The sequence below is a fragment of the Artemia franciscana genome, chromosome 13 (genome assembly GCF_032884065.1).
Source record: "Artemia franciscana chromosome 13, ASM3288406v1, whole genome shotgun sequence".
Taxonomy (NCBI): Eukaryota; Metazoa; Arthropoda; class Branchiopoda; order Anostraca; family Artemiidae; genus Artemia; species Artemia franciscana.
Genome location: NC_088875.1, coordinates 35,123,009 through 35,146,357, shown reverse-complemented (window position 1 = coordinate 35,146,357; position 23,349 = coordinate 35,123,009). Strand labels below are relative to the sequence as shown.

The 23,349-nt window shown below is 35.7% G+C and overlaps 1 protein-coding gene across 4 annotated transcripts in view; it reads left to right on the top strand.

Moving 5' to 3' along the window:
- LOC136034855 (purine nucleoside phosphorylase-like) overlaps positions 1–23,349 on the top strand; it is a 72,500-nt gene that overhangs the window by 16,636 nt on the left and 32,515 nt on the right. For 2 of the 4 annotated variants that reach the window (XM_065716323.1, XM_065716321.1), the window contains exons 3-4: positions 7,878–7,972; positions 8,867–9,045. In XM_065716323.1, coding sequence (XP_065572395.1) covers positions 7,878–7,972; positions 8,867–9,045 — 274 coding nt within the window. Of the gene's footprint in view, positions 1–3,067; positions 3,097–3,132; positions 3,291–7,877; positions 7,973–8,866; positions 9,046–23,349 lie in introns of those variants that run through there. The other 2 variants (XM_065716324.1, XM_065716322.1) reach the window with 2 other exon arrangements.

Here is a 23,349-nt window from a genome sequence, read left to right as displayed (position 1 = left end):
AATGGGGGATTGGAGGTCAGCCATGTAACATAACGTAACATAACATAACGTAACGTAACATAACATAACATAAATGTAACATAATGGGAAATGAACCAACAAGTTGTTACATGGAGTTATATGGCTTCTCTTTCGAACGTAAAATTAACGAGTAATGTAAATTGTTCACCGACATATGTCAAAAATATAAACCAAAGGAACTAAAGTACACTTTTTTACAATCCCCATTCACATGCTCGATAATTGTGTTGTGGTCCTAAAACTTTTGTACTGTCTTTTTTCTTTCCCATTCCTACCAGATTCTGTTTGTTATGAGATAAATAATACAAAAACTAGTTTTATTTTTTTTACTGTAAGTATGAAGGGACATTAAAACTTAAAACGACCAGAAATTAGACCGAGTATAAAAGGGGCTGTTCTCTTCTCAACGCCCCGCTCTTTACGCTAAAGTTTGACATTTTCTCTCAATTCTACTTTATGAAGCAGTAAAAAACTTTAGCGTGAAAATCTTTACGCTACCTTTTATAAGCTTTAAAATGCTGTCGATCCTAACAGTAAGCAGCAAAAGTAGTAGTAGCCTAGTTGTGAAAGTTTATGCAGTATTAGTAAATATTTAAATACTTTAAAAAACCAAATGAAAACAAATTCCACGTTGTATTTAAAGCACAAAACTTTGAAAGTACTTGACCGTGCTTTCAGAAGATTTTTTATTTTAGAATAGAGATGGTATATTCCAGTGTATTCCAGTAGTCAAGTATATTCAAGTACCCATAATAATGGTATATTTAGTGTTTTTCTAAATATCTAGGCACTTTTGATCTACTCAATGCCTCTTTTGACTTGCGTTTAAATATTGTAGAAAAATAACAAAGCTTTATTTTTGATTCTAGAATCGAAGGGCTCATTTACGTGCCATTGTTCTGCATTATGATATAGGACTATTTTAAATTTAAATGGAGTAGTTACTCATAGCCCCTCAGTCTTTCCTTTAAAGCTCAACTTTTTATTATTACAATTTTTTATACCATCATGTTCTACTAAAAACTACCGTTCTGCCATAACAGCGATTATCTCACTCCCCCTCAGAATCCATATTGCAGAGATAGTCCAAATAAATACTACATCAAACAGTTCGTGGTAACGAACTGTAGTACGGAGCGACCCGGCTCAATAGTAACCAAAAATCTAAAAACGCAATTTTTATAACAATAGTTACATCAAAAGAATCGCATTTCAATGCTGATTGTAAATATATAAGTTTCATAAAGTATAGAATTACCCATCAAAAGCTACGAGCTTTATCTCGTATTATTTAACGTATCAAAAGTTACGTTATTTTAGAAAATAGCACCCCTCAAAAGTCATAGAATCTTAACGAAAATCACACCATCAAATTCAGCGTATCAGAGAACACTGTAGTAGAAGTTTCAAGCTCCTATCTACAAAAATATGGAATTGCATTTTTTGCCACAAGACAGATGCGTGTTTATTTCTTTGTTGTTTTTTTTCCCAGGGGTGATCGTATTGACCCAGGTGTCCTAGAATGTCGATATAGGGCTCTTTCTAATGAAAATTAAAAGTTCTACTGCTCTTTCTAAGTGACCAAAAAAATTGGAGGGCACCTAGGCCCCCTCCTACGCTTATTTTTTCCCAAAGTCACCGGATCAAAATTCTGAGATAGCCATTTTATTCACCATAGGTGAAATACCTAATAACTATGTCTTTGGGCACGACTTACTCCCCCAAACTACCTGTGGGAGGAGGGGTTGAGGGGAAGGAGTTATGCGGGTGAAACTTTCCATGTATAAATTTGTAATGGGGGAAGAAAATTTCCGTGAAGGGGGTGCAGGCTTTTTTAGCATTCTTCTCAAAGAACAATATACGTAAAAAAACATACGAATTTAGAATTTCATCACCTAAGTTAATTCATTAGTTACGTATATTTTTACTAATAAAAACATTCATAAGAAATTAAAAGTTCCATTTGCCTTTTCAAAAAACCAAAAAAATTGGAGGGTAACTAGGCCTAATCCCCCGCTCCTTTTTTCTCGAAATAGTCCGACCAAAACTATGAAAAAGCCGCCATGAAAATAAATTAATATGCAAATTTGGTTTCAGTTATTCATGTGCGGAGAGCCAAAATCAAAACATGTATTAATTCAAAAACGTTCAGAAACTAAAAAACAAACAAGTTTTTTTTAACTGAAAGTAAGGAGCGATATTAAAACTTAAAGCGAACATAAATTACTCCGTATATGAAAGGGGCTGTTCCCCCCTCAACGCACAGCTCTTTAAGGTAAAGTTTTTTATTATTTTAAAAAGTAGAGTTGAGAGAAAGAGTCAAACTTTAGCGTAAAGAGCGGGGCGTTGAAGGGGGAACAGCCCCTTTCATATACGGAGTAATTTATGTTCGTTTTAAGTTTTAATACAGCTCCTTACTTTCAGTTAAAAAAAAGTTGTTTTTTTTTATATTTAATTTGATAAAGGGAGAAAACCCCTAATCTATGCCATATGTACCACTTCGTAATAAAGGGCATCTCGAAAAAGAAAAGAAAAAAACTCTTCTATATATAGTCAATTCTAGCGTTGATTATATTTGCAAGTTTTCATTAATATTATGCAAATGTATTTTATCTTATTTCCGTATTTTTGTCGATTTAAACATCTTGTTTTGCAGAGAAGAAGCTATATTTTCCTCTTTTCTCTAGCTCAGAATACAACCCTATCTCACAAAATATTTTCTTTGCTAAAATTCCTCAGAAAACTAAAGGAAATAAAAGTGATATCGTGCCAACTTGCTGCGATGAGAACAGCAAAAACCCATAGAATAAAAATAAGAAGGTTTGTTTTTTTAGAATAACATTTCCATTGCCAAAAACCTTGCAGTCTATTTGAAAAATTCTTGGAACGGATTTTATAGTGGTAATGCAACATATTGAAACACTCCCTGTATTTAGAAGAATAAGTGAAAAAGGCTACACGAGTAGAGTTATTTTTCTTCTGGAATAGCTTTTTCAATGTTAATAACCTTTTCAACGACCTTAGTAAACTTTGGAAGAGCTTCTGTGGTGGCAATAGAAATATGCTGAAATACAGGTTTACAAACTTAATTTTAGATTTCGTAGTGACTTCTCTTCAGTCATAAAAATTATGGCACCTGACGCAAAGCTATATATACTTTCAATAATTGTGTTTATTCAAAGCTTTATACTTTCTGCGCTCTCCTTACTGTTTTGGGATAAGTGCCTGCATAGATGGTTCAAGAAACTTTTTCTATCAATATTTTCAAAGTAAGATTTTTTTTTATTGCTCTTAAAGATTCTTAAAGCTGTGTTGTTTTATGGCTACTACAATAAAAACTAGCAGCTTATTGCAGCACAAAACTGTCTAATGGCAAAACAACGTAAAGCTGGGTCAGTTTTTCTGCTTCTGTAATAAAAACTTGCAGCTTATCGCAAAAAGAAGCTACCTAGAGGCAAAACTCATGGAAGCAAAAGCCACATAAGTGCAACAAAACGTAAGGCTATGCCAGCTATTTGGCTTCACTCACCATAGGGATAATCACCCCTTCAGGGAGAAGGCCTTACGTAAGGTCAGTTTGAACCACATCTCTAATATCCCTTGGCACGGCTATGTCTGCTATGCTGTTAGAGCACTTGATTAAGGTTAAATTGGAAGTAAATATATTCAGAGCTAGGCTAAATCCATGTGGCGTGTAAGAGTAGTATAGTTTTGGGATTTTATGGGATCATTATTTCCCAACCTAGGTTTGAGGCTCACTAAAAATGGATGATTTAAGGTCCATTCACAGTGACATTTCACAAAAACCAAGATTTAGTCAGCGCTAATTTGAGCCAATCAGATGGGCAAACAATTTTATGGAAAGTTTTCATTGACTCTAATCGGCACTATCCAAATCTGAATCTCAATAAAATCTCATTGTGAAATGACATTCAGGTAGAGCATTTTATGCGAATGTCTTCCATCAACTCTGAAAGTATTGCTTGGATAATAGTTGAATTAAGTGACGATATAAGAATCTGACTGAAAATCCGTGTCTGAGATGCGGGACTTCCTATTGGAACTTAATAGCTCGAACATTAAGGGCTAAAGCTATTTTGAGACTAAAAGCAAATTTTTTTCTGATTACAAGACATCATCGCTCTAAATAAGAGATCTAATTTGACTTGCTCTTAATTTAATTTCTTAAATTTCTTTTTGTTCTATCCTCCGGATCTGGTAGATATCAAGCTCATACACAGCGCTTAGGGGACTTTTGGAACTTGGAATCACCTATGACTGAGAAGCTTGTTGGATGTATTCTACAAGGGTGAACACCATCCACTAATCCAGTAAAGATAAGGACTTTTAACACTTTTAACACTGCTGTTTCAAGATAAGGAACAGCACATTTAACACTGTTGATGATATTTTTATACATTCATTTTCATAGCACTAGCTTTACGTCAGGAGAATGATGTTTGAATAATAGGCCTCAGACATTTTTACTGGGCTCAGACTTTTGCTTAGGCCTCAGACTTTTGTCAAAAGTTAGGAAAACCGTCAGTTCTTTCAGTTCTTCGATACCCGAGTCAGGTCTTTTCTCACATAAAATCGGAGGAACAACTTGCTAATTTTGGTACCCCAAAAACTTGGACGTATCTAAAATCGGGGATTGAGATTGCTAATTTCAGTGCTTAGGAAAAACTAATAAAAAAATATTAAATAACATGACAGATCAACCACATAAGTAAGTAAGTAAATAATACAGCACTAGACCCTTAAGGTCCAAACCAGCGGTGCCAATCTCCGTTTCATGGCCCTTCAATCAGGGAGTGCAATAGAGGGCTGGGACCAACCATCCTATGCTTTCACACACCCTTCCTGCTTACCCTAACCAGATTTCTCCAGGTATCCATTTAGAGCTGGGTCGACTCTGGTTGAGCTTACAGACTCACGCCACTGACCCTCGTCACCAACTAAATAACTTGTCACAATTGGGATTGAACCCGTGGCCCTTGGACAAAGAATTCCTACACCAGCACGCCAACCACTCAGCCTGGACAGCTATCAGCCACAGTTCAACCACATAGAAAGACTACCGAAGAGATAATTGCTTTTAAAACGGTTATGCAAGGACAACTATTAATATATATTGAAGCAAACAGGGGACAAATCTTCGCTGATGTATTGCCTCCACCCTCTTTCCCCCGAGAACCAAAAGTTTAAAGTCATAGAGCTCAAAAAATTATTCTTTTTGATTAATTCTTCGTAAATTTATAACTAAAAAAAACTAATAAAAAACAAGGAAAAAGTTTACCAGAGGACCTCCCCGTTGCAGCCAAATTAAAACTTAGGAATAGCTAGAAAATACTTGAAATAATAGTTTCTAAGGAGCATGCGCAACGCCGTAGCTTCTTGCATTCAGGAAGATAATACCGTGCCTGTTTTGTTTATTGAGTTTCGTGTGGTGCCGGAGAAAGCTACTGCCCGTATTTAGATGTCTTTTGGTCTTGATATCAGCAAAGATTGACGCTAATTTTAGATTCAAAAGAGCACCAGCCCAGGTATCAAACACACGATTTTAGTGAAAACCTAGTTTTGGGAAACAAACTGATAAATCGACAACAAAAGAAGTTGTTATTCAACCTCTAATGACGTACAAGGCTCTTCCAATGGGTCACTTGGTATGATAAAAAATTAACATAATAATAACACAGTTTTTATGATCAAATAACCAAACACACGATTTTAGTGAAAACCAAGTTTTGGGAAACAAACTGACATATCGACTACAAAAAAAGTTGTTATTCAACCCCTAATGACGTACAGGGTTCTTCCAATGGGTCACTTGGTATGATAAAGAATTAATATCATAATAACACAGTGCATATTCTTTTTTTAAGCACATCAACTAGTCCCTAATTTGCATCTTGCAAAACATCAACTTTTCTAGGAAGTTGCTTGTACAAGATCTTCCTATTTGTTGCATATTTGCCATGTACGCCTTTTTTTGTCTGACATCATGTTAAACAACTCGCACTTGTTCAACAACATCACAGGTTAAACAACTTCAGCATATCTCGAATCAATATATTATTTCATGCCTTGACCAATACCAATAGCCTCTAAATGGATTAAATGTACGTTTCTGGAACAGATTGCCATTTCTTTGTTCTTCATTTAGAGGAACACACAGATGGATTAGATAACAACCTTAAGGAGGAGGTTCCAGATCGATTTGTAGCACCAAAGAAATCTTCTGAAGAACAACTTTAGAAGCTATCCCGTCATTCCTCGCTCCTATCTGCAAATCTACCAAAGTTTCACTCTAAACCCTCTACTATAATGTTTAAATCTGCTTTAAGACCTTTTTTATGACCTTTACCAACTCCTTTCGAGGACAATATGCTCTTTGCTAGGCTCCTAAAGGATGGCCAAGAAAATGAATTATCAAGTTAACCCACTTAAAATTACATCTTAGTGAATCAACGTCTGTATGTATTTTCTTAGCCGTTTCCTTTGAAAAATATGTGTTTAATCTCCTTTCGCTTGAAGGAATCAACAAATGAACTTCATGGGTTAATATTATAAGGGGGTCAGGTTTAGTTAGAGATGCAGTGCAGAGTACGTTTTCTGCAGCGAAATGTTCACAACCATGTCAGTCATTTCTTATTTTTGTTTCAAGACTTCATGAGTTTGAGATTCTGCATGAGGTCCAATAGGAAATTTTCTTCTGAATGTTCTCCACATAAAGAGGCTATTCTCCCTATTGGATCAGCCAAATGAAGCTACTTGATAGAATATAAAGCAATAGAGATTTTTTCTGAAAAACCAGTTATCAGTAGGACTTTAATCTACAACCAATTACGCTGGGCATATTATTCAAGTTCCCTGTAACTAGGCAGAATGTTCAAGCACAGGAAAGATGACATCTTGCAAAGCAATTTAGAATAAACCAGCAAAGGCTACTCATCAAGGGCATAATTTGCTATCAGACAGGGGGCAGCTTCCCCTCCCAGATCTGAGTCCCCCTCGAGACCCCAGTTTGCCCTCCAGCTGATTCCTGAAAACTTTATCAAAACCATGATAAGCCTGCATTATCCAAGCATCCACCGAAACGCGCTAGTTTTCTTTAGCATATCTTTAAGTTTTTTGTTACTATAGGCTCATTTTTCACTTTCATTTTGACTTGATTTGGGAAATTTGGCCAAACTTTGTTCCCTTCCCCCAGGATTTCGACGAAATTACGCCACTGTAACCCCTAAGAAATTTGAAAGGTAAAGAAAACTGGGTTGGTGCATGTTAGGTGTCTTGAGACTTCATGATTATTGAAATGCTGCTCGAAGTCAAGCAGAAAAATTTTTCTGTCACTGGGTATGATTGTTTGATCAGACAGCGTAAATCCAACCATGCCATGTTTTAGTATCAACATCAGCAATGGATCCAGTGTCAACGGATATAGCCAGCTTATGCGTAATTTCAGTGTTTGAAAAAAACTTGTCTATAAAGCCAACAGCTGACATTTTCGATTCAATTAAGAAAATTACGATCAATAGAGTTAATTTCTACTTTTGTTATCTCAGTCTGGTATCTGAAGTGAATAATTAATCTCATTAAATTGGTTAAAATTAAAGTCTGATTGAAGTTGAACATTGGCTACCACTAGCTATTTTAATTTTCAAAGTAATATGGAGAATGAATTTTAAATAACTGAGAAACCACAATAGAAGGCAATAAGAATTATTGTAAGAAAGTCTTATTTGAAACTTTTTTCGGCTTGGAAGACCAAACTTTTATATTAAAAGGTCATTGATATTCCTGAAAATTTGCACCTACCAAATTGCATCATACTTAATTTTATTTTTCAATTACAGATTCACTTACGACGTAATCAAACAAAGTGCAGATTTTCTTCTGGCTAGGACCAAACATAGACCTAAAATTGGTATTATTTGTGGTTCAGGATTGGGTAAGCAGTTTTGCCTGAATTCTTTTTCTTTAAAAAGGACTTTTTAATGCTCTCGGTCATCTATGCCAAGTCTTAACACGATGCCTGTCGTTACTGTGCATGGCTCTGTGCCTCTGACCAAGTATATACCTGGAAGAGAGTCTTTAAATCCTTATGGCTTTAACATAATTTCATATACTTTATAAATAATTACCATCTCTTACACGTTTAGCAAATATTCACAATCCCCACTTCTAAAAACCAACCTGTGGACATGGTTTCCTCCTAGCAAAGTAGTGGGCCCATCTATGTGCATCTGGTCTTGCTTCTGTAGGTCAATGTATCCGAAGTGAGACGATATGAAACCTTTTGATTCCCACTATAATTCTCTAACTGTAATTTTTGGCAAGCTTTATAAGTCAAATTGAAATCTCAGACCTCAAGGCAGGATTCATGAAGCAGGCCTTTCAAGCTCGGCCCACTGTGTGCGCTGGGTCAATTTGCCTCATTTAAATTTCAGCCTCTTGGAATTATAACTTTACTGTAAGTCGAGTTTTCTGGATTTTCATTTTTCAAGAACCTGTGTGGTCAACTGTGATCAGCAATGATTTTTGTGGATAATCGATACACAACTATATGCATCAAGTAATCAAACTCCGTGATATAGGCACGTTCGAGGAAAAAATCGTTGTGTAGAGAAATTCAGACCTAATTGAAATTTATTTATATCTATTTAGTCCCTTTTAAGACCTTTGATAAAAGTCATCACAACAGAAATTCAGATGTATAAGAAAGTATAAGGAGCGCCTTGAAATTTATAGGAAGGCTGTGGTATCAATCTCCACTCTTTTCTCTTTATATGTGTTGTTGCGACTATCTATCTAAGTTACTTATTTACCTTGATTTTCACCTCAGGGGGTCTTGCCGAGCTACTGAAAGACAAGGACGAGTTTCAGTATGAAGAGATACCAAATTTTCCAGTTTCAACCGTTCAAGGACATGCAGGGCGAATGGTTATTGGCTTGCTGGCAGATGTCCCTGTGGTCTGTATGCAAGGTAGATTCCATGCTTACGAGGGATACCCACTTTGGAAGGTATGGAGTGCTTCTTTTTCAGTTCTAGCGCAGTAAGGCGTAAAATCTTGTATTTACTAACTCTCACAACGCTCTAACGAGGATATGGTAGAGTAATCATAAATATCGTGTCTGCAATAACTGCTATGATATTTGATAAATCTTCTCCTTTTTTTGATACAAATAGTACTTTGGGTGCTAATCACCACCCCCCTCATACCCACTTGCGAGAAGTTAATGTTTTGCAGTTTTACTTAAATTAATAGAAACCTGTTGAGCAAACAAAAAACACCTTAAGATTCCAACCTGTGATTTTAACAAATATAAATAAATGTCTTCCAAATTTTGGTTTACAGATCTGTCGGCATGCAATTCCATCAATTTTTAGGTAGTGACCTAAGTATTGCAACTCAACCCCTTTATAATCAACCTTCTTTTCCAAGATCCCAGCATCCCAACCAATACAAATCAACCCGTAAAAAACGAAAAGCACATCTTTTTTTGCCAGCAACACAATTGATTGAAATGAAATACAAATCATCCATTAGTAACTCATTTTACAAAGGTTTCTGAATTTATGTTAATTTTATGCTTGAGAACTAGCAAAGCTTACTATACAGTTATAAGTGTATAACAGGTAAACGCAAGAGTTTGTGGTCCATGGTACATCTTGCTTCATTTGGTGCTGACTCTGAACCCCTAGATATACGTAAAAATATTTACTTTCTATCGCCGTATATTCGTATTCGAATTTTCGTAAGACGTTTCATCATTTATTTGAAATAATTAAAAGAATGCAATTAAATCAATTTAGTTATAAGGATTGTAAAATAACCTTTAGCTTTTGTGTGAACACGGTAGAGAATTCTTTGGTACTCGAAAAAAATATTTGGAGGAAAAGATTACATTTATTATTCCCCAAGAAAGTACAATAAGATTCTTAATATGCATGTAATCTTAATCCTTTGCCCAGTCAACATGATAAACACATAAGCGAAAAAAAATGTTTTTCTTGTTTTGGTATCATTACAGGAAAATTCAGACCTAATTACATAAGTGATATCATGACCAATTATATTTGCACGAGTTTAAGCTTGAATTGCATTAGCTGAAGTTAGAGTGGCTGAGCTGCATGTTGTTTACATGAAAGGGAGTAATCCAGAAGAGGGCGGGTTGAATTGCATCAGGTTTCAGTTGAACGGGGTTGACCACAATGGGGCTGGTTGCAACAAAGGCGAATTTAATGCGGTAGGGTTGCATGTAAACTTTTGGATAACACTTGTATACCCTTCGAAATTTATCTCTTTGGGACACTCAAAGGAGCAATGAGAAGCCAATGATCTGAGAATGATGGCGGAAGACATATAATTGCGTGCAATCGGCTGCTGGCACAGCCAACTTACTTATTTTTACGACGTCAGAGTTAAAAGCTGCTGATTGATGGGGGGAGGATGAATTTTCTAGGGTGGGAGGCTATGAAAAAAAATGATGTAGACTTCATTAAAAAAAACATCTTGTTGATGTTTGACCAACACTTGTGGGAATAAGCATCTGAATAAAAACCCGAAGATTATCTTAGCTTATTATTGAATAACCTATCCATAAAAGGGATTTAGGGGAAGTTAAAACTTTAATAGCAGAGGTCAAGTGTACGACGCTTTTTGGTGTTGGGTGGCTCAGCCCTACAAAGAGGTTTTACAAGCAACAGTAATAGCAAAAACTTTTGAAACAATTTACATACTTCTAGTATAATAAGACCTTACTAAATTCTAAATGATCTCTTTTGAAGAATCAAAACCTGGCGACCTCAGACAACAGTGAATGCTGTAGGAATGCTTTCAGAATCTCAAGATTTGAATGGTTTTGAAATTAACCCCCCTGGCATGTCATTTTTTTTTTATCTTTCAACCAAGTTGTGTCACCATGTCTCGGACAAGTGTTTCCCTATCCTAGGGTCCCTGTCAGATGACAGATATAGTGAAAAAGATTTTGAATCATGCTAGAAGTGGAAGATCAAATATCTAAAGATATTTGTCTCTATATGTATTTTTCTATAACCTATAATATTTATAGATATAAAAAATATGGTACCGAAACGAGAGTAGCTAGAAATTTGAGGACCTGAACTCCTTTGGTGGTCAAAATTAACTGCATAACAGTGAAAAGACTTCTCAACCAGTTCATGGTAACGAACTGTAGTAAGGAGCGATCCGGCTCAATAGTAACCAAAACTCTACAAAACGGAATTTTAATACCAATAGTTACACCAAAAGAATCGCATTTTAATTTTGATTTTAAGTATATAAGTTTCATTAAGTTCAATCTTACCCATTAAAAGTTAAGAGCCTAAGAAAATTTGCCTTATTTTAGAAAAAGGGGGAAATACCCCCTAAAAGTCATAAATATCTTAATGAAAATAACATCATCAGACTCAGCGTACAAGAGAACCCTACTGTAGAAGTTTCAAGCTCCTATCTACAAAAATGTAGAATTTTTTATTTTTTGCCAGAAGACAGGTCACGGATGTGTGTATAATTGTTTGTTTGTTTTTGTTTCTTCCAGGGGTGGTCGTATCGACCCATCTGTCCTAGAATGTCACGAGAGGGCTCATTCTAGAGGAAATTAAAAGTTTTAGTGCCCTTTTTAACTGACCAAAAAAATTGGAGGGCACCTAGGCCCCTCTCCCACGCATATTTTTCCCCAAAGTTACCGAATCAAAATTTTGAAATAGCCGTTCTGTTCAGCTTAGTCGAAAACCTAATAACTATGTCTTTTGGGACGACTTAATCCCCCACAGTCCACATGGTTATTATGAAGTGTATAGACGTTTTCAGACGAACTTTTTCGCGTTGAGGTGGGAATGAGTCGGGGGAGGGGGTTTTGTCGGAGGATCTTTCCATGGAGGAATTTATCATGATGGAAGAGAATTTCCATGAAGGAGGTGCAGGATTTTCAATCATTATTTTAAAAAACAATGAGAAAATAAATTCATTTTTTTCAACTGGAAGTAATGAGCAGCATTAAAACTTAAAACAAACATAAAATATAATGTATATAAGGGGGTTTGTCTCTTCAATAATACCTTTGTCTTTACGCTAAATATTCTTAGTAATTTCAACTATTTATTCTATGGCCTTTGTGATTCGGGGGTCATTCTTAAAGATTTGGGACAGAATTCAAGCTTTAATGTAAAGAGCGAGGTATTGACGAAATTTAAATTTCGTTTTATTTATTCATTTGCGGTGAGCCAAAATCAAAACATGCATTAATTCAAAAACGTTCAGAAATTAAATAAAAAAAACAAGTTTTTTTTAACTGCAAGTAAGGAGCGACATTAAAACTTAAAACGAACAGAAATTATCCCATATATGAAAGGGATCGTCCCATCCCCAACGCCTCGCTCTTTACGATAAAGTGTTTATATTGTTTAAAAAAGTAGAGTTGTTACAAAGAGTCAAACTTTAGCATAAAAAGCAGGGCGTTGTGAGGGGCAACCCCTTTCATATACGGAATAATTTCTGTTCGTTTTAAGTTTTAATATTGATCCTTACTTGCAGTTAAAAAAAACTTACTTTTTTTAATTCTTTGATAAGAAATTAAATTATTCGGCTTTTTGCTAATCTCATTTTGCGGGAGTTGTCTATCTGCGTGCTATAGCTCCAAAGCTGTTAATTATAATAGCTGACAATTTATAATAGCTGTTTTTTTAATTCTCTTTTTACCACGCCTTAGATATACAATACAGTTATGAAAACTCGATTTATTTTTGGGACACAATGTGCGGTAGCGATGCTAGCGGCTGGAGACAGGAAACTTGCAGTCTCAATCTAAAAGATCGGAGCAATTGGACAAACAAAACAAAATTGCGTTCCCGCATATGATGTTGTAGAACGATCTAGGAGGTGGCAAGTTCAGAGCTCTGTACCAAAAGCTTCTCATGGGCAAGATAGGAGTTTTCATAACTGTATTGTATATCCAAGCTGTGCTTTTTACTAACTATTGTAAAATGAGGGGAAGGTCCTTACAGTTTAAGCATAACCAAAAACTAAATTTTATCATTGTTTCTAGTTATAGATAGATGTTTGTAATCATGTTCTGTTGTTTACAAATATAAAATGTATTTACAAATTTTTCTAAACAGAAGCTATGAAAAAAATACAAAATATCAAAAATCTTTGCCAAAGCTCTGCATAATCATGCTGTTTGGGGCACCCTGTCGGTTGTTTCAACCTGTTCCATTTTCGTATTTCTGCAATATACTTTGGGGCTCTTTCTCCTGTTAGTTAGTTTAATAGATTTCCTTTATACATTTTCTTTATAGAGTATAGATTTCCCACATATCCTAGAATCTTTAGAGATTTCTTTAATAGATTCCCTACACAAAAATGTTTCAAGTCTTACCCTTAGCCGTTCCTGAAATATTGCAAATACGTCCTTTTGGCAACCTGGATGCAGAAAGTACTGTTCAATTTAGTCTAGAATCCTTTGAAATATTTTTAGAGGGAAACATCGTTCCTGAAATACTGGACACACTATTTGAGAATCTGGATGCACTTAGGATCCCTGGATTAAGTTAAATATACCCCTAAACTACCAGAGATAATTCCAAATCGATCCCCTTAGCCATTCATTTGATATTGAAGATATGCCCTTTTGACAACTTGTATAGACATAGAGTCATTTAGTTTAGTTTAACATTCCCCCTCAATTTTCCAAATATTCCTGGAATATATGATCTTTGAAGAGTATCAGGCACCCCAAATTTCTATAGCTTCTTAATCAACAATTTTCTGGTAGTTTCCACTCATTTACTTGCAAAGGAGATGTTGTCATATGTAAATCATTATGGTAATTTTAAACTTTGAAAACCTTGTGCAACACCAATAACTTTTCCTCCAAGAACTTTTTGCATTAGACAGCTTAGAAAACTTATCCCTTAAGTATTTTGGAAAATTCTTATTTTTTTCAAATAGTTTATGAAGCTGTTTGATTTATTTCAGAAAAAATATGAATGGTGTTTTGATTTTGATTTCTTTACTAGCTAAAGAACTCAAAAATTTACTATAATATGTCATGAGCGAAGAATATAAAATTAGGATTCAATGACGTGCCAAATATTAGGCTAAACTTTCCACCAAAAATATTTTTCCTTGGCTGCCAATCTTTTTATTTGTATTTGTTGCGGAACTACTCAGGTACTGCACAGACACACCCGCAACTAGACAGTGAATGAATAACTCTACCAGCTGCGCTCTGCACTTCTCTGTGGGATGTGTGATACCGTATTATTTTCAGTCGCTGCCCAAGTTCTTTGAATTAATTAAAAAAAAAAAAATCTGAAAAACCAGTTTTTCAAGGAAAAGTGAAGAGTGAAGTCAAAAATGAGCAGAAATAAAGCCAAATAACCTTTCAAGCGTAAAACTTCCAAAAATCACCATCATTAAATAAATGAAGCTCAAAACGAGCAAAAATTAACATGAGGGAGGGCTGACACCCTCCATACTTTCTGGAGACCAGAATATAATCTGTACTTTACGAAAAAATTAGGATTCAATGACGCGCCAAATATTAGGCTAAACTTTCCACCAAAAATATTTTTCCTTGGCTGCCAATCTTTTTATTTGTATTTGTTGCGGAACTGCTCAGGTACTGCACAGTCACACTCGCAACTAAACAGTGAGTGAATACCTCTACCAGCTGCGCTCTGCACTTCTCTGTGGGATGTGTGATACCGTATTATTTTCAGTCGCTACCCAACTTCTTTGAATTAATTGAAAAAAAATCGGAAAAACCATTTTTTTAAAGAAAAGTGAAGAGTGAAGTAAAAAAAAAAAAAGCAGAAATAAAGCCAAATAACCTTTCAAGCGTAAAACTTCCAAAAAATCACTATCATTCAATAAGTGAAACTCAAAACGAGCAAAATTTAACATGAGGTAGGGCTGAAACCTTCCATACTTTCTGGAGACCAGAATATAATCTGTACTTTACGAAAAAAAAAACTCAAATGACCCTGGAGTGCCAGTTTAATACACATTTACTTATATTTTTTCCTTGGTTTTGATATTTTTTCGTTTATTAAAATGAAAAATATAAAAACTTTTAAAAATATATTTTGTTTTTAAAGTAACTTTTTAAACTTATTCATCATAGGTAGCGCAAAAGAATTCCCTAAGTAAAGAGTGATGTGGACACAATGTATTTTTTTTGCCCAGGGCACTTCGTACAGAAGAAACAGTCTTAGAAACTTCAAAAGGGATTGAGGAAATGGAAACTTTCAAAAGGGATGAAAAAGGATTGGATTGAAAATTAAAAGGGCTAGTGCTCTTATTAATAGTCATGATTGTAGGGCATCCAGTTCTCCTCCCATGCCCATCATTTCCCTAAACACATTCAATCACCCTTTTTTTAATACATCCGATAACCATTTTCTTCAGCGTAGTTGTTAGGTCCGGAAATTATGTTTTGAGGATGACAACACCCTAACAACGCAAAAAGCAATGGCTGTAAGTTAGTTTTAAGAGTCAAAGTGATCAGGGGCAGCATCACCCCCCCCCCATATGTTGTATTTTCCCGAAATACATCTAATAGAAATTGTGAGATAGTCATTTTCGCAAAAACAGTCCAAAGATAACATAGTAAAGGTTTTGGAGATGTACACCCAAAGAGTTTGGGTGCAAGGACTGTTAGTTATATTCCAGGGGCAAGTAAAGTTGGATTGGAAGAAGTTGTCGCGTAACTACACAGGAAGTTCATTATATGGAAATATATAGTTGTAATTTTCTATTAAGAGTCATAAGCGATGGAGGGCAATTATCCCCCCTCTTTGACATCCTCTTATCCCAAAACGCATCTTATCAGAATTGTGAGATAGTTATTTCTCTCACAATAGTCAAAAGAGCATGTCTTCAGGGTCGACACAACTCCTCAGAGCCCATCAGATGGAGCTTATTTGATTCAAGATCGGAAGTTCTACTGCCCTTTTTGAGGATTAAAAGTAAAGGGAGGGTAATCACTCCAGCCCCCCTATACCTATCATTCTTCATAACACATCCGATCAAAATTTTAAGATAGCTTTTTGTTCAGCATTGTTGAAAGATCCAGTAATTATGTCTTTCAAGATGTCAGCCTTCCCTCAGTCCTCAGAGAAATTCGTTCATTGTTTAGATATAGTATATGTCATTGAGAAAATATGTATTTGAACTGTACTTTCCAAAAAGACGAAGGACATTCAGTAGAGTCTTTTAGGGAATGTTGCAGAGTGTTAAACTAGATCTAAACACTTTTATGTGTATACGGATTGTGAAAAAGGCGTAACTCAGAAATGACTGTGTATATTAGTTTGAAACTTTCGAGAAACAAAGGTAAAAGATCAAAGAAGTTATCTTTGCATACAACAACTACTACTACAACTGGACCCTGGCACCACACCGATAAAGGAAGGCTGGTAGAAGCGGAGGAAAAAATAGCAGTGGCAGTACACCACCATGGTGCCGCCGACGTTTTTTCATGCAACCACCAGTGAGATATCGGTGACGTACCACCGGCACGATCATTGTTGGCCTCTAAGATTTGGGTTTTCAGCAGTGTTTTTCAAATATACAACAGTTTAATTTACAACAGATTTGTGACTAGTTAGGAGTTTAAAACTTCGCGAGTTGCTGGCTGGAAGCTACCCTTCTTTGCTATTCATCAAGAGAAGTAGAAATCTGGTGTTAACCAAATGGCTGTGGCATTTCAGAACCCTTGCATAAAAGTTAAAATATCTAACAGCTATGTATTCCTAACAGAATTGATTAACAAAATTAGTAACTTTTTTTCATCAAGCAGCCGTCACTATCAAGAAGAACTTTCACCTTTTACACCACATCTGGATTGGTAGGGAAATCTTTCCTATTAGCTTTCATACAATTAAAAATCTAGAAGGGATTAGGAAGGTATATCATCTTTGAATCCAGATTATCTTGATAATGAAGATCTGTGCTCCTAAGTAGAGACCAACCAAATGTTTTTTAGCCCACGGAGCTGGTTGCAAATTGCCAAGCTCATCAGAGGTACTAACTTCAGCCCCATCCCTACCTGCACTGTTATCCCCTCGCCCAATGCTTTCAGTAGTCCCTGTGGTTTTACATTCATTGTGAATTAGGATATTCACAACCTGAACAAGTACAACCACATCCCTCCACCACCAAGAAAAAAATGCGTCAAGGAACAACGGAGGGTAGAACAAAAGTGTCCACTGATACATCAATGATGGCCAATATTAAAGCTGCCTTTGCTACAAGGAAGGCAGAGTAGAAGTGGAAAAGAAAAATGAAGCAACATGAGCAAGCAAAACAAAGAAGCAGGCTGTGAAGAGAGCTGGAGAGAAAATGGGACTGAGGATAAAAAAAGAACTGAAAAAGTTCAGACAGTGACTGTTGATGGCAAGGCAGACCTTCTCTTAGGCAAAATAGTGAAAAGGAATGTTAACTTAGTTTAAATTTGGGTTGCGGTTGGATATTTTGTAAAAGTTATCTATGTAAAATTTATCAATAAAAGTAAATTTGTAAAATTTATCAATGAGGGCCGTTAGGGAGAAGGTAAAACCTACTTCAGAGATCGGTGTGACGACTGTGAGTGGTAATATGTTAAAGTGTTACGTGTAATGTGTGAAGTGGCTGGAACAGTCAGATCATATCTAATACAGGAAAAAATATTTAGGATAAAAAAAACAGTACTTCATCCGTGTATAATCTTGCACAAATTATCTGACTAAAATGTGTCTTTCCTACCAAAGACATCAGGTTGTTAATCAAGAACCTGATGCCGATATTTGGGATTGGCTGACACAATCTTATAGCCAAGCCTATTTAAATGTAATTACTCTTTTTCACAACACATCTCAAGGATTGAATCTGTCTATGATTCAGATACTTCAATTTTAAGATCCATTGTCCAAAATTGAGCAATATCCTATTTTCCAACATTAGACTCAAGCTAAAAATCTGCAATTACAATTAAGCCTCTACTATCAACTGTCTTTGCATTTAAAATAGCTACGTCGTATGTGGGTGAAATGTTAAAAATAATGAATACTTGTTAGGGAAATTTAGACAAAGTAAGTAGAGAAAAAATAATTTTCCGGGTAGTAAATTAGATATGACTATTAAAATGGTGATTAGGGAGACCTACATGTGTAGTTTCCTTCCCATTCATTTCTTCCCATTTAATGTCTGAAATAGGCCCCATTCTTCTAATTAGATACCTCCTAGTCTACTCCTAGTTATTACCCCTCCAGTGGTCTTATGACAAATAAGGAAGCCCATTAATTGTCCTAGATGTTAAATTCAGAATTTAACAGTTAGGAACTTGGGAATTTTCAGAATCTCTCGTTTCAAGCAACTCTGCTATATCACGGAATCAAGACCTTATAAACACTTGTCTATGGCAATGACTCAAGAAATAGTGAATATTTGCTGTACCAAGGTGTCTTGTAATCTCAACTTCTGACCTGGAACGTATTCTGGTGTCTGTTCGAAAGATAATTGTCTTTCGAAAAACTCACCCTGGAAGCACAAGGAATTCTTACGAATCATTTGTTTGTGCACTTGTTTGTTTGAATTTGAAAATCACACTTGATTTCTAAGTAGGAAAATCAAATTTTTTAACCACACGAGAAAAGAAAACCTCTAACATTGCAGTTGAGGAAGTAAAGAATTGGCTCAAATTAATTTAAAGTCAGCAGATCACCGCCACTTCGGCTGGCGGTGACTTACCGGTGGTTCAACATTTCAAAATTGGGAATATCGTTGTGTCTACTAAATTACCCTTCCGTTTGAAGTCAAACACTGTTGGTATTCTACAGAGAAGATTAAAAGATAAAAATATGATCATAAGTTTTTGTGAATCAAAATCAGGATACCATATAAAAACAGATGATAAACAAAAAGCAGCGATAGTTCATTCTACTGGATCCATCTCCTTCAAGGCCCGTGAATTGGGAAATATCCAAGATTTCTTTAGAGAGATTCTTCCACATCTAATAGGGTGTGGAATTTTTGAGGATAGTGAGTGATTGTGAATAATTAACAAATACTGTAGTAGAATATTCGGAAAAAGCCGTAGTCAAAAAGACAGTAGCCCAATTCCTTGAAATGAGACCCTTCCGTCGAGGTCTTAATGTTGCAATTTCTTAATGACTGTTTACTTTGTGGAATAAAAATAAATGCTTGACAGTCAGTTGCGGCGATTGGAAACGCCTGGATTTTTCACGAAATAGAGATTTTTTCTTGAGACAGCCTCATAAATTATTTCTATCCATTTTCTGCATCTTATTTGGTTTTAACGATGCTTGGGAGGTTCACATTCTTCCAAAATAGGTCAAATCACCCTGTCAAACTTGAAGCTAACACAAACATTGAACATACAGCAAGTTACATACAAAGGAACATACAAGGAACATACAAAGCAAAGGAACATACATAAAGCAAACGAAAAAGTTTTAAACTAGGTTACGAGCCACTGGTCTTTATTATCCGCCGAGAGCTAGGAACATACTTGTAGTTTCCTACCTTCAGTACAATCCATATGCCGTCATATATACAAAATTATTTCTATTGATCTTACATTCTCTTTGGCTGCTCCATGGTTCATGCGGGGCCATTTACCCAGGGGGAATCACCTTTGGAAAACTATACGAGTGAAATTTTTACCAAGGGGGGGGGGAGGTGTTGGGGAATTTTCAGGGGAATTGGTTTTCTAGGTAATATTATTTCATAGGGAGAATTTTCAGGTGGTAAAAATTTTGTAGAACATCAAGAAATTTTCTTCCTTAAGAAAACTCATCCTTTAAATATTTTAAAAGACTCTGAATTTTTCTTAATAGTCTATGAGACCGTTTGAATTGCTTTCACTCAAAATATGAATGGTGTTTCGATTTTACATAAATTACTAACTAAACAACTCTCAGAAACTTACTAGAAATTGTCTCCTGAGGGAAGAACCGTAAAATTTGTATTAAATGACGTGTCAAATATTATGTTAAACTTTCCACCAAAAATATTCTTTGTTTGGCTGCCAATCTTCCATTTGTATTTGTTGCTGAACGGCTCGGCCACTCCACAGACACATCTGTGACTAAATAGTGAATTCAATTCAATAGTGACAACTCTGACAGCTGCACTCTGTACTTCTCTCTGTGATGAATGAAACTGTATTATTTGCAGTCACTACCACACTTCTTTGAATTAGTTAAAAAACTTTTTCTACTAAACAAGTTTTTCAAAGAAAAGCGAAAAGCTCCAGTAAGCCAAAAATTAGCAGAAATAAAGTCAAATAACTTTTCAAGTATAAAAAACTGCCACAAATACCATCAATAAATAAATGAAACTGAAAACAAACATAAATTACATTAAATAACCAAGTCAAACTCAAAATGAGCAAAAACGAACATGATTAGGGCTGACAACCCCCATGCCTTCTCGTGACCAAAACATAATTTGTACTATACTGAAAAGACTCAATAGGACTGTCAGTTTAATATACATATACTAATATTTATTCCTTGAAGTTTTAATAATTTTTCATTTATTAAAGTATAAAATGTAATTCATATTTAAATATATTTTGTTTTAAAGTAACTTTTTAAACTTTTTTATCATAGGCAGCGTAATAGCGGCGCCTAAGCAAAAAGAATGATGTGGGTAAAATGTATTATTATTATATATTATTGTCCAGGGCACTTCGTATAAAAGGAGTTGTCGTAGAAACTTAAAAAGATGCTCAATCAGTTGGAAATTAAAAGGGCTAGTGTCCTTTTTAGTCAAAAGGGATTGTAGGGTAACCTGTCTCCTCCCAAGCCCATGATTTCCCGAAACATATCCAATTACCATTTTTATGAAGCACATCCGATAACCATTTTGTTCAGTTGAAAGGTCCGGAAATTATGCCTTGAGGATGACATTCCCCTCACAACCCTAAGAGCAAGGGTCATCGGTTATGCCATGGAGACATATAGTTTTTTTTTTATAGAAAGGGTAGTCGTGTAGACTTCGAATGGGGCTCATTGGATTGGTAATAATAATAATAATAATTTATTTATAACCCACATCATAACAAGTTATGGCACTTGTGGAGTAACAAAAAGAAAAAAAATGAAATACACTGCAAATAAAATACACCACAAATAGAAAAAAAACACTACGCTACAATGAGATTAACCGAACAGACGGACCAAAGGATGATGAGGCGATAAACGATAAAAAGCTGATTCCGACAACCTTCCATGCAGGAGGGCCAACTTTGCACTTATATCAGAGACATCAAACTTACGAATTATCTTCCCATTGCTATACCAAGGGGGGAGATAAAGTAAAAATTTACAATATCTGAAATAAAAATTCCGAATCGGATTAACATCTTTTTTCTTTGGAAGGGGATAAAGACCAGAAAGATAAAGGACAGAATGTAGCATATAGTCTACCGAGTGCACGCCTATTATACTTCTCTCGATTAGCAACTCTTAGAATAGCCCATTTGAATTTTCTTTTGAACATCACGAACAGTGCACTGTCGTAGGCAAGAAATTGAATTCGTAACAGTAATACCCAACCACCAAAAGGCGGAAACAAAGGGTATAGAAAAACCGCGACAAGCTAAGGGAGTATTAGAGGAAGTCGGACCATTAAAATCTAGAAATTCACATTTCTCAACATTAAGAGAAAGACCAATTTTAGAAAATAGACGTGAAACTTTTGAGACCATAAACGAGAGACCTTGCTTATTTTTATACAAAAGTAAAAGGTCATCTGCTTAAGCAAGATAAGAAACATCTGAGAGTCCAATGAAATAATTTGATCTAATTTCATCTAAAACACCAGAAATGCACATTTTGAATATAAAGAAAGGGATACGGCATTAGACTTCACAGTCCCTACCGGCGGTGCTGATCTCCGTTTCTTGGCCCTTCAGCCAGGAAGTGCAATGGGGGGTTGGGGGCCAACCATCCTGTGCTTTCGCACACCCTTCCTGTTTACCTTCCCCAGATTTCTCCAGGTACCCATTTAAAGCTGGGTCGACTCTGGCTAAGCTTACAGAGTCACACCACTGACTCCCGTCCCAAACTGAACGATTGGGTACACTGGGATTCGAACCTGCGTCCTTTCAGACAAAGGATCCCAAATCCAGCGCACCAACCAACTCGGCTAGGAGTTGACATTTTGAATATACTAGGTGATAAAACCCCTCCCTGCTTGACACCTCGACATAAACGGACAAACGGAAATCCAGATTTATTAATTCGGGGGAAAGAATTCTCATACCAAAAACGAAGAAGAAAAATGACTGAAAGATTTACACCATTATTAAAAAGGGAAAAAAAGCTTGACTGTGAACTACATTGTCAAAAGCTTTAGAAAGGTCCAAAGTACATATATAAAGTGGCGAGCCCTCAGCCATGCTATTCTTAAGGGCGGAAGAAAGAACACGGTGTGCATGTTGACAACCAATACCAGATTGAAACCCGAATTGATTCGATCCGAAATTTATATTTTCATTTAAATGAGGAGTTAAAATCAAGGATTTTACTCAAGTTACACGTAGTGGTTATAGGGCGATAAGATGAACATTGAGAAGGGAGTTTTCCCTGCTTTAGAATTGAGGTGACAGTTCACAAAGAAAGCTATCTGGAACCAGAGAAGATGTTAAACACATTTGGAACAACAACTGCAAATGAAATAAAAGAACAACACACTTTGGATTCATATTATTTACACTAATACCATCAATATCAATGGACGAAGATTTCAGTTGCTTAATTGCATTTTCAACAGCAGTTATTGATACTGGAATAATATGGCCTTGATGAAGGGGAGGCGGAAGAATTTTAGAAAGTAACCGAGAATAATGTGACTGCACGAAAAAATTAATTTTGGAAAATATTCCCGAATAGTAAACATACCAAGTTGAACTAGAAATCGAATCACTTTTATAAAGATCACTTTTATCCAGCTTCTCAGAATTGATTGATTTAGACCAATCCTTTTTAGAGGCTGGAAATTCCATACCCTTATAACGAATGGATTTGAGGTACTTTTTATAATCATTCTTTGTTTTCTGCTTTATATCCGCAACAGACCCCGTTGTAGGTCTACCACAATCAACCCAAATTCGAAGCGAAAGTTTTGCCTTATTTTTATAATTTTTTAATTCAGGATCGGCAGCCCATATAGATTTCCGCGTTTTTATACGAATACGCTCTTCGGGAACCACAATTTTTTCAGCTTCTTTCAAACATCTAATTATATCATCATAATATCTATCAAGATCACGCTTACTACCCTTTACTTG